At 38.5% G+C, this 12113-nt stretch overlaps 2 protein-coding genes across 4 annotated transcripts in view; one reads left to right on the plus strand and one right to left on the minus strand.

The window, feature by feature from the left end:
• Positions 1–122: 122 nt before the first annotated feature.
• On the minus strand, positions 123–4844 carry etfb (electron transfer flavoprotein subunit beta). The gene is made up of 7 exons (XM_015053721.1): positions 4701–4844; positions 3496–3654; positions 2209–2367; positions 2053–2115; positions 1296–1454; positions 786–993; positions 123–701 (listed from the first exon to the last, which is right to left on the minus strand). Exons 1-6 carry the CDS (start codon positions 4752–4754, stop codon positions 823–825), a joined length of 765 nt encoding a protein of 254 aa, XP_014909207.1. The 5' UTR covers positions 4755–4844; the 3' UTR covers positions 123–701; positions 786–822.
• Positions 4845–5678: 834 nt separating this feature from the next.
• usf2l (upstream transcription factor 2, c-fos interacting-like) overlaps positions 5679–12113 on the plus strand; it is a 26360-nt gene continuing 19925 nt past the window's right edge. For 2 of the 3 annotated variants that reach the window (XM_015053733.1, XM_015053742.1), the window contains exons 1-4: positions 5679–5899; positions 6387–6427; positions 7890–7996; positions 10543–10662. In XM_015053733.1, the coding sequence (XP_014909219.1) occupies positions 5865–5899; positions 6387–6427; positions 7890–7996; positions 10543–10662 (303 nt within the window). In that variant the 5' untranslated portion in view covers positions 5679–5864. Of the gene's footprint in view, positions 5900–6386; positions 6428–7889; positions 7997–9919; positions 10438–10542; positions 10663–12113 lie in introns of those variants that run through there. The other variant, XM_015053751.1, reaches the window with a different exon arrangement.

The following is a 12113-nucleotide window of genomic DNA, read 5'->3' on the forward strand; positions in this document are numbered from 1 at the left end:
AAAAAACAGGGAAAAAATACATCAAATTTGAGATAGTGATTGGATTAAGTTACAAGATTGAACATTGTTAGATTTTCAACTAAAAATGAATGCAAAAAAAAAAAAAACACAAAAACACCACATTGATTATGAAAAAACTGGCTGCTTTATTGTCATGGAGATATTCTGTACAATCAACAGAGAATTGAGGCGCTTACGGTAAAAATTCAGATTTATTATCTCCGCCTGAATATGCTGACACACACTGTCCAGTCAGTCCCACAACAAGTTATAGATACATTAATTGTACAGATTAGTGACAGCAGTGAGAATGATCTTGAAAAATTGACATCTACATGTTTGGGTCCATATTTACAAAATACCATTTACACCTCTGAACATGTGTGGCGACATTACAAGATGAAAAGCTAATGTTGCGTCGCTTTCAGATGCATCCTACAGTTCTTACATTTAGTCTAGTTTAATTTATTGCATAAAGTCTGTTTCCTTAGAATTTTACCTCTTATTTTTGCTAAAATGCAGATAAAAAATATATTTTCGGGATAGCATGACTGAAGGACAGTGAGTCTCAGTATTCATTTTCTCCTGTTAGTACCAACTGCACATGCTCAGGAACAACAGTGGCAAACAAGAAGGACAAGACAGATACAGAAACTCATTCGGTTCCTGTGCATGTGGTACAGTCCTAAATCATCAGAGTCCTGCAATGAGAATAAGGAAGACAGAAAGAGCAATTAATATTTCACCAAATTCTTGTTGCTTTGAAAAAACTGACTAAAACTTACCACTGTTGGGATGTGTGCTCCTGTCCTCTTGAAGCCTTTATACCTTTCCCAATTCCTTTAGTTTTCCCACCAGGTCTTCCACTGTCTCCACCTTCATGCCTGCTTGCCTCTGTGGGGGGTCCTCAACCCTCAGCACCTCCAGTTTTGATGTGAGGTTCACACCCAAGTCTGCAGGCTTCACATTAGCAATCTTCTTCTTCTTCGCTTTCTGAAAGAAAGAAATGAGAGTTGCATAATACAGGTAAGAAACAAGTGATGCTTAGCATTAAAAGATTTAAACTAAAAACTATTTATATACTCAATTTGACACAGGGTTTTCACAAATAAAAATCTGAAAAGTGTGGTGCAAGTTCTCCAGAGAGAATATTTTGTATAATCATATTTTACTTTAACTGATCTGTAAAATGAAATACTGAGAACATTCAGCAACATTATCTAACTTTACTCAAAATGGCTGACACAATGTTTGCATTTTTTCTGTCTTTGTGAACATAACTTCCTGCTACCTACCATAATATTAGGCAGGGTGGCATATCTGGGGGTGTTGAGTCGAAGGTCTGCAGTCAACACTGCTGGTGTGTTGATTTTTATTGTTTCTAGCCCACCATCGATTTCTCTGACCACCTTAATTTTGTCTCCATCCAGTGTAACCTCTGATGCGAAGGTACCCTGGAGAAGGAGAAGACGGCACGTATTCACTGGAACAACCATGCTAAAAATGAGTCCATCAAAAAACAGAAACACCTGCCTTTCAACACAAAGGTGCTGTGAAAACTGAAGAAGCCAATTGGTTGTTACTATACACCATCTGCTGGTGCATAGGTGGAACTACAAAGCTACTTTTACAAACCTACTTATCACCTCTTAAACTATAAAGTGATACAAAATAAATAAGCATTTACTCCCACACACAGATTTCTACATAGCTGTAAATAATATCTTGTCCAATCATCAGATTTGTTTACTGTCAAAGCACCATGGTAATAAAAGTCGTTTGGTAGCAAGTTGTGCTTTAAGAAAAAAGAAATCATCATTGGACAACAAACTGAAAGTTGGACCTAATCAGCCTTTGACCAGCTGTGTTGATCTGAGCAGGAACACTGTAGCACTAACTGACCAGAGCCAGTCTCTGCTCAACCTGATAAGGTTCTGTGAACAAGCAGCCAACCTGCTTCTCAGCACTGACACAACACACTTGATTTATTTTAATCTCACAAATAAAAATAAGAGACGGATTTGTTAAAAATGTGTTTCATTTGCCACTTACCTGAGGCCAGTCCAGTAAGGCGGCTGTCATCTGACCAGTCTGATTACAGTCGTCATCAATGGCCTAAGAAACAAAGATAACATAAGTAACAAACCAACCATTTATATATGCATGGTTAAAAAAAATATATGTAGGACATCAATTTGCGACTTTGACCTGCTTTCCAAGGATGATGATTTGAGCGTCCTCCTTCTTGGCCAAAGCAGCCATGATTTTAGAAACCTGCAGAGGTCCAAGGGTTTCATAGTCGTTCCCGCTCACTTCCACATGAATGCCCCGGTCAGCTCCCATGGCAAGAGCAGTACGAATGGTTTCCTGTACCAAGGAGACATAATTACTTTTCAATATGCCTATGCTAATTTCTCCCAGATGACTTAACATTTGCTTGTTATTACTATCCAAGCTTAAAAGTCTAATTATGTTGCCAGTTTCAAGTAACCCCTGTTAAACACGTTTGATCAAAAACACAGGGATTTAGCAATTAGATTCAGCAAGCTAAAAAAAAAAATGTACATCTACATGTACTACAGCACTAGTATTAGTGAGAACTGTGCAAAAATCCCACCTTTTATGGAAAAGTGACAAAAATCACTGCCATTATTGAAAGAAAGCCATAAGAATCTCTGCTTTGTCCTCTGGTGAGATGAAACGAAATTAAACTTTTTTACCTGCATACAAAGTTCTATGTGTGGAAGACAAAAAGCAATAAACACGACATGTTAATTGTGAAGCATGGTGATGGCAGGATCATTCTGTGGAAATGTCTTTTTCAGACATTAACTGAAACGGGTAAGAGTTGATGGAAAGATGATACAATCCTACACATAAAGCCAGAGCTTCAAAAAAAAAGACAGAAAAAAACGTGTTCATTAAAGCATATTCATGTGTTAAAATGGCCGAGTCAAAGTTCAGATCTTAATCAGACTGAGGACCTGAGGCAAGAAAAAATTGTTATTAGAAGCTCTTCATTTAATCTGACTGAGCCAGAAACATTTTCCAAAACAGAACAGGGGAGAAATGTCATTTTCTAAACTAACTCTAAAACACATGTGCCTCTCATGGCAGCAAAATGTGGTTCTACAAAGTTTTTACTAAGGGAACTTAATAAAAAGGTATTTTTACTTTTTTTTATTTATTTTTAAAACACTTTCAAAGTCGTGCATGATTTCCCTTTGATTTCCCAAATGTGCGCATCTATCTGTTGGTCTATCGTTTAAAATCCTAATGAAATACAGAGAAGTAGTGGGGTTGTAATGTGATGAAATGTGAAAAGTTGGGGATCTTCACCATTTGACATTCGATAATGGCAGTTCTTTTCCAGACAAGGCCTAAACTTGGTAAAATTGAACATTTATTGAACAAAAACAAAAAATTTGACCAAAATGTAAGTAAATAAACCCCCACCAAATTCAAGGGCGTAAAATCTAACCACATCTCTCCCACCTGTGATTGCTGTGGCCCACAGCTGACAGCCACAACCTCCTTAACAAGCTTCTTCTCCTTCAGTTTGACCGCCTCCTCCACAGCGATCTCACAGAAGGGGTTCATTGAGTGCTTCACGCCATCCGTCACAACGCCAGTGTTGTCTGGCTTTACACGAATCTGAAGAGAAACATAACAGGAGAGAGACGTTGAAGAGCTTCCATACTGTAGGAGTAATCCACCAAATCTGATCGAGAAAGCACAAATTTCATTTTCTCAGACAAAAAGAGTAAACTAAATCACATTTGCAACTTCGGTGGTACTAGTTTAGTCAAGTATCACTACAAATAGTTTTGCCTCCTCAAGTATTAAAATGAAAAAGATTAACATGTTGAGATGTGGACCACTCTATCTTAAGATCTCAAAGTAGGGCTGCTGATCCTTCATGTCAAGAAGAGCCTGTTAAGGTGATGTTGCTAAGATCAGCAATTCATGTTCACTTGTGAAGTTCTGTCCTATCAAACAGGATTGGAAACAGACTGACCTGAAACAGGAAAAATCTTTCAAAGACACCAGAAAACAAAACTGCAGGCAGTTAGTTTTCTGCCTGTTTGTCAGTTCACAGCATGAATGAGAGTTTTATTATATGATCAAAGATCAATATACCAGTGACTTTAAGTGATGTAATCTAGCAGTTCATTGGATTACTTTGTAAAACACAAAGTTAAACTAAAGTACATTTTCTAAACTGCTTCTGTTGCGTGATCTTCTGCACAGATCCAGTACTGAGGGAGCTCCAACTGCACAGCAGAGATCCTGCTGGGGGCAGCTGGAACAGGAGAGTTCTTGCTGTTGCATAGACTTCATGTAGCTGTTCATGCTTTTTGGTTCAACTGTGCTCCAACTCCCACAGAATAACATATGAAAATATAATAATACTCCAGAAATTGCTTCCTGGGAAGACAAACTATGCAGTCAGGTACAGATTACACAACTGTAAGATATGAACATGACAGGGGGCATGGCTGCGTTTATAATCAATGTAAACTGCTCTCCAGTCTTGCAATTTGAGTATATAATCTTTGAGGCAGGTCATAGTAAACACACATAGTAAAATTAATAGATATTGGTAGGCTAACATTAGCTTTCAGAGTCAATGACTAAAGCACTTAAAAATACTGTTAAGAGGGAAATTATATCAGCTGGAAAAGTAAAATGCTGTTTACCTTAACTGCATAGTCAATGACACGCTTTACTCCAACAAGAACACGGCCCGACATTGTGCAAAAAACAATTAACAATCAGCCACCGTCAGAGTCACCGCTGTGCACCTTCACTCAAGGAGGACAAACCGGAATTATTTCACGGTGAAACCACCGTACATCAAAACCGCCTACCATTTCAGCCAATCATACGCAACTCTCTGACAACTTCCTGAGTGCTGATTGGCTAAGAAACGGTTAGTAGCGTTGTTGAGTTCATCGGGATAGTGTTACGATTTCAATGTTCGGCTGGTAAAGAATAGTTATTTCACTTTGGGTGGTGGATAATCATAATCTCCTCAGACGTAATAAAACTAATACTCAGAGTTCCCCACCTTTTAAAACTACGGTAACTATTTTAAGCAGAACGTTTTATTGTGGTGCTCATATATCAAATGTCGCATAGAAAACCAAAAGAAGAAAGGTTCCGGTTTATGTGGGGCAAAGTTCACGGTTTAGAGTGATGTTTGACTTTACTGTAATTTAAGCTAAATAGACACAGTTCGTACTTCATTACTTATTGAATAATAGCTGTGTATGAGTCAGATATGTATCTGTCTTTTAATTTTGAAATGTGTGCTGAGTGCTTCATTCGAAATTTTCGAGAAGGAAATGAGTCGAAAAAAAGTATACAAAATCAAAACAATTTTGTGTTGTAACTCCTTTAATGGGAGAGTGTATGAATACATTTATGAAATCTCTGATTAAGACATAAAATTTGGTAAAACTGGCTTTAATTGTAAGAGATTAGAACTGATGAAAAATATTGGAATTATAAAATATACGTATTAACTATGATAAAGTTTTTTAATAACAAAATGGACTTTTTTTAAATGTAATTCCTAATAGTTTTATATTTTTACCAATACAGGCCAACGTTTGAAAAATACCAATAAATGAAAACAAAAGCAGCGCTTGACACAGAGAGCCGCTTATATCCGCCCGGCGGAGTCACCTCTGCTCGATCTCACCCACAGCAGCAGCAGCGGCCTCCATTTTAACTCCGACACCGAGTTGTACCTCACGTGTCCTGGGCTGTCTCTCTCACATGACCCGAGTGTTTGTTCCCGTGATCAGCACTCCCATCTCCGTCTGTGACACCGAATATCACTTTTTATTTTCACCCTGATGGATATGCTCGAACAGAGTCTGGACACTGCAAGGTAAGCGGGACACTCAAAATGGCTAACAGAGACAGGCTAGCAACTACATGCTATTACACACAGCTAGTTTAGGACGCTTAGCAAGGCCTGACCCTAAAAAACTGCTGTCAAAACAGTTTAATGTGAGAACTGCTCTTAAGTTAGCAACTAAGACGGAGGACCTTCTAAGCAGATTATTTGACATGTGGTGCTCAAAGATACAAGTGGTGTATTACAAGAAAACATAATAACTAGGTAATAACATTTCAGGAGGAAAGATAGCCTAAGCTAACTAAAACGCTGAATATTGTTGCCAGCCGTTAAGGGAAGCAGAAACCACAGCAAGGTTCGATTTTTCTGCAAAATTACATTGTTGGTTTGCGGGACTGTTGCATGGGTTTGGATTAGGAGAAGTTGAGGGTGGTATACTATGTTTATTTGATCGTTGAAACATTTTAACCACTTCGTAATTTCTGAAAACTGAGTTGTGTTTGCACTCGATTTGCAGCCAAGAAAAGCAAGAAGAAGAGGTTGTCCAGGCATCTGAGGGTGAGCTTTTGTTTGGCTTGCAGTGGCAGTGATGTGTGTCAAATATGAAAGCAATTTTATAAAGAATAATGGTACATTTTAGACCAAACTATTGCTTACGAATTCGAAACCAGTTGTATTTTTTTCTCACGGTGTAAAACAGACTAAGGTCATTACTAAAGCTATTTTTATTTGTGGAATACTTTGGTTTTTATTTGCTCCAAATTCAGAAGTTTACATAAAGTTCCATAGTACTGTACTTGATGAAATGCTTTGAAAACTTAAGGACTTGGATCAAATATTTTATCTTTCCACAGGCAACTCAAAATAGATCTTTTGGCTCATTCCTCCAAACAGAACTCATGTAACTTAGGCAAGTTTGTAGGTTGTCACTTTTTTCACCTTTGCCCACTAATTTTCTGTAAAACTGAGATCAGGGTTTTCTGATAGCCACTCCAAAACATAGACTTTGTTGTCCTTCAGCCTTTTTGTAATCACAATGTACTTACTATGCTTAGGGTCACTGCCCATTTGGAAAACCATTTGTACCCAAGCTTTACCTTCCTGGCTGTTCTCTAAATGTTTTGCTGGAATATTTCCACATAATAATCTGTTTTCATGATGCCATCTGTTTTGTAAAGTGCTCTCGTCCTTCTTCCTGCTAAGCACTCACACAACATGCTGCTGCCATCCCTGTACTTCACTGTTGTTATGGTGTTCTCAGGCTTGGCGATCATCTCTAAATGGACTTTGAGCCCAGTTTGTTTCACTGAACCTGTTTGACTCTAGAAAACGACACTCCCTTTCAGGGCTTGACTCGCTCATACCAACGCACATTCATCTCTGGAACACAGGACAAATATTTCTGAACAGTATGCTGGATATTCTAATACTGTTTATACTTGCATATAGTTGTTTGGATGAATGTGGCACATTGAGGAATCTGAAAAATGGTACCAAGGATGACTCAGACTTGTGGAGGCCCACAGTTCTTTTCCTCACATCTTGGCAGATTTGTTTTGTTTTTTTCCCCTTACACTTTCACACAAGAAAATATGTTTTTGGAGGTGTTGCCTTAAAATACATTCACTGAGGATGCATGTCTTCTCTAATTAATCTATCAGAAACATACAAAGCTATACTGTCATCGTCTTGGCTTCACTAAATTGATAAAAGTCTTATTGATCTTAATATGTGTAAACTTTTAAATTGGAAAAATATATATATTGTTAAAAATATATGTCTCTCATTTTTCTGGTATTCATTAAGTAGATGTAATTTTGGTAATCCCAGCTGGGATAAAACAATAAAGTTTATATTATTTTTGAGAGTGAAAAACAAAATGTTGGTTTCAACTGTATATCTCTTTGCTCTATGTAAAAGACAGAGGACCTCTTCTACAGCTTCATTAACCTCTTGGTAGTTCTGATTGCTCTTCTTATAATAACCACTGGCTGTTTGCGTTTTCTTTTTTCACTGCAAGACGCAACAGGGGAAGAGCAGACGGCTGTCACAATAGCTAGTGTTCAGCAGGCTGCAGCATTTGGAGACCACAACATCCAATATCAGTTTCGCACGGAGGGGGGGCAGGTAGGTACCTTATGGATCAATCAGTGACACTGAGGTGACTTCTGCCTTCCATTGGCAGTTTCAGAAAGTCTTAAAGTGCTCTTGATGGCAAACACATCTTGGTTTTAAGAGCAGAAAAAGCCTCTGTTCCAGATAGGGGCACAGTTTGACTCCAGTAATTTCACATGTCTGCCTCTGGTGACCAGGCGGTTTGCAGCATAGGTGGGGGAAAGGACTTGATCAGAAGCATTGTGTTCTAAACAAAGTGCAATGTGAACGTATTCTTACCTTCTAAGAAAATGTTCACATTACCACCCTGAGGTGTTTTATTGGGATTTCATGTGATGGACAAATATAAAGTTGTGAAAATTGTAAAGTTTTAGGAAAGCGATGCATAGTTTATTGCAAACGTGGAGTGAGTTTGTCGTTTTTGCTTTACTCTGTTCCCCTTCAATGAATTTAATTGGAACCGTCTTTAAAAGTTGCGTAGTCTATAATTGACTCCAGCTTTGTGTAATTTAATGTCGGTCTCAGAGATTTTCAAAAGAGCATTAGTGGACAAACTGCATCATGTAGGTCAGCGGTCTGCAACTCCAGTCCTCAAGGGCCAGTATCCTGGCACCTCAATCAAATTACCTCCTTTGTATGGAGTCAGGTTCTCCAGAGTCCTGCTAATCACCTGATTATTTGAGCAGAGACACATCTAAGAGTTGCAGGACGCCGGTCGTCGAGGACTGGAGTTGCAGACTCCTGATGCAGTCCTATCAAGACATGGTTCTCCATGTAATCTTGCTAGCTGGGTAAGGAGAGTGCTATTCTGAGAAAAAGGTCAGAGTTCCATAGAGGTTTGCTGAAGAGCAACAAGAAGAAAGCCATTGTTGAAAGAGAGCCATTAAAAGTTGCGTTTGTAGTTTGTCACAAGATATAAAGGGTAACAGGAAACACATGGATGTAGGTGCTTCGGTCAGATGAAGCCAAATTAAACTGTCTGGCCTACATGCAAAACGCTGTGTGTGGCAAAACTAAAACTGCACGTCGACTCAAACACACCCTTCTCACCTTGAAACATCCTGGTGACAACATTGTGCTTGGGGGACACTTTTCATCTTCAGGGTCAGAATTGATGGGAAGTTAGATGGAGCTAAAAACACACATTGTATTCTTAGAAGAAAAATTGTTGAAGCAGAAGTTTTGAGCATATTAGCAAGTCTAAAGTATACTGCAGCTTCTCAAACGGAATGGTTTATTAATGTGTTACAATGACCTAGTTAAAGCCAAGACTTAAATTTATTAGAGAATCTGCGATAAAACCCAGAGGAGCATTTTAAGAGCACCAAACCCATCAGTAGAGAGAAATGTTTTAAAAACACAATGGTTGAGAAGTTTAGATTCTTGACAAATTCCTATTGTTGGATAAAACCTTTCACCTCCTCATGACTACAGAGCTTGAGAAAACATGAATGGACTGAATACAAATGTATTTGCTTCATATCTGTTTACCATGAAATCGATCTTCACTGATTGAGCTTTAACTAATGGCTACATTAAAGTTGGAACTTTGAAACACCAAACCATGAGAAGTTTCTGAGGATTCTCGTGACTCCTAACTCCAAATCATCCTTTAGTGTAAAAACAGAACAAAAGACCCATTTAAGCTACAGAATCGCTACACAAGCTTAAAAAAGGAACCAGGCACTGTCTATTTAAAGGTTATCCAAGCGTAATTTCACTCCTAGAGATGTCATTTTGGTTGCAGCATCCACTGCGCCAAGAAATTTCTGGACGGTTGGAAATATCATGAAAATGTTTCATGGCAAGCTGGTCAGATCAGCCAGTACCTGCTGTTCATGTCCCATATTTCTGAGTCAGGTGGGTTGTAGGCTAATTTGCCTGAAACGAAGATAAATGTGTTTTTCTTTCACTGGCTCCCAGAAGTCCAATGTGACTATTATCTTTTTTTTTTTTTTTTTTTCCTATCCACTTATCTGCATCTCTTTACTCGTTAGTGATGGATCTCGAAATGGTGAATATGTTTTTGAAAAACGTACCATAACATAGAAGAGGGCTTTTTCATATTAAAGGGTGATATGTATGTATTTTATTTTATTTTTTTTCCCACTGGAGGGAATTAAGTCAGTCATCCATGTGGCTCATTTGGCGTAAACAGGTCTAGCGTGAGCAGTCATGTGATTCCAGTCTGGTCTGGGATTGGCATAGGGGAGATGTCACATGTCAGTCAGCAGGACAGTCACATGATGGAGGAATACAAATAGCAATTCTTGAGACAAACGAGCTCATTTTCTTCACAGCTTCCTTTAAAATTAAATCAGGCACATTCTGAGGCGTAAGCATATTGTGTGGGATGATGAGATCCGTGGACTGCTGAGGTTTGAGCAGCGATTTCAGATACTGGCTTTGGCTAACCTAAAGAGACAGAAATGATAAATAAAGCAGCGAGCCAGGTGAGGTTTCTTATCCGTGTTCAGAACACCTAAAATGCAAAAAATAGTATGATAGATGTCTGCTCTAATTACTCGACTTCACTAATTTGTGTCTCTCTGCCAAAGGTGACGTATCGTGTTGTCCAGGTGACCGACCAGCACGTTGATGGAAGAGAGGATGCAGGAGGAGCAGTGAGCGTCGTTTCAACAGCTGCTTTTGCTGGGGCTCCTCAGGCTGTGGCTCAGGTAACACAACCATTTTTTTTTTTTTTTTTTTCCCCTGACCGGAAGAAATTGGTAATATGTAGAGCTTTAAAAGAAATGCTGTATTCTTTGTCTTCATTATAAAAAAATGTTCTGTTTTAGCATTTCATTAAGAGACTAAAACTAATGCAAAACTATCCTTCCCCTTCATTTCGTCTGTGTATACGCTATCGGTGTGTTGTTGGAGTCTCTGACCTGTTGGAATCGGGCAAATAATAAAAGAAATCTTTGACAAAAGGTTGGCGAAATAAACCTCCAAGACTGGCTCTTAACCAGAGGAACTGTGAGGTGGAAGTATTAATATTCAGACTGGACAGTTTTCTTCTGAAATGTTCACATCCTGTTAGTGTCATGTATTCAGAGACAGTGACAAATACTCAAAATTATCACAGAATTAAAAACAAGTGATTGAGTCCTGCAGTCTAGTCATCATAGGGTTGCTACGGTAACAAGTCCAGGAAGAAAACAGAGACGCCCCTTTTCGTAGCCTCACTCTTGTTTATGTTGGGAATCACAAGGTGTCCTTCCAGCAAGTTCTGGATCTGCTCTGAGAGCTCCACTGTGAAATGTTAATAAAAAGTGAAACTTGTAATTTTTTTTTTTTTTTTTTTTTAGTAATGGCACACCTTAGATGACTGTCTCAAAAAGGGCTTTTTTTAAAATATCTTTCCCACATTTACTGCTGACTTTATTATATTTGAAGATACAGAAAAACATGCATTGAATTCCCTTAATCTAAATCATCACTGTAGACTATCGAACTCACCTGAAAGCAGTTTCTTTAATAAAGCAGATTTTATCCAAGTCGCTCGAAGCAGTTCCTGCTTTGCTTTTGTTTAGCAGTTTCCACCTGTGGGCATTACAGTACAGGGACTGTCTGCTACCTGTTGACTGAGCTGCATGTAGAGTAGCAGAACGAGGGGGTTTCCATTCCCTCCCCAATTAACCCGCTGACCCCTGCTTATCCACAGCTGGTGCGCTGCACACATTACAACAGGGCTTGTTTCGCCAAATAATTATTGTTTCGAGCAAACTACAAACAGAGGCAACTTGACAAAATAGGAAGCAATGTTATCTTTAATTTTACGGACTAATTAATGTGTTTAATTTATCTTCTGCTGGAATCATAAGCTACTGTCTCCATCAACAAACCTGCGAGATATTTTTGTTTTTGTATTTTATTCCTTTGTTTAAACAAACACGTGAAATAGGTTGACTTTAAAGAAAATCAGAAATCGGTATCGGCAAGTAGTTCTCCGAATGAAAAGCTCTATGTAGTTTTAAGTCATATAAGTACAATCAGAGCAATAATTCAGAACCAATAATCATTGTGAACTTTTTTTTTTCTTCTTAGGGCTGCAACTAAAGATTATTTGGGGCCTGCCAGCAATGCATAGGGAGAGCAGTGACTGACCTGCAAAGCAGGTCAGACA

Source organism: Poecilia latipinna, unplaced genomic scaffold, assembly GCF_001443285.1.
Source record: "Poecilia latipinna isolate Pla-1442-1.1 unplaced genomic scaffold, P_latipinna-1.0 Scaffold54, whole genome shotgun sequence".
NCBI lineage: Eukaryota > Metazoa > Chordata > Actinopteri > Cyprinodontiformes > Poeciliidae > Poecilia > Poecilia latipinna.

What these genes read in the sequence shown, in the direction of transcription:
- etfb (XM_015053721.1), bottom strand. Translation starts at nt 4,754, where the DNA reads ATGTCGGGCCGTGTTCTTGTTGGAGTAAAGCGTGTCATTGACTATGCA. An exon ending in TCATCATCCTTGGAAAGCAG is followed by an intron (nt 2,116 to 2,208) that starts GTCAAAGTCGCA and finishes TTTGTTTCTTAG; the next exon opens with GCCATTGATGACGACTGTAA. An exon ending in CCTTACTGGACTGGCCTCAG is followed by an intron (nt 1,455 to 2,052) that starts GTAAGTGGCAAA and finishes CTCCTTCTCCAG; the next exon opens with GGTACCTTCGCATCAGAGGT.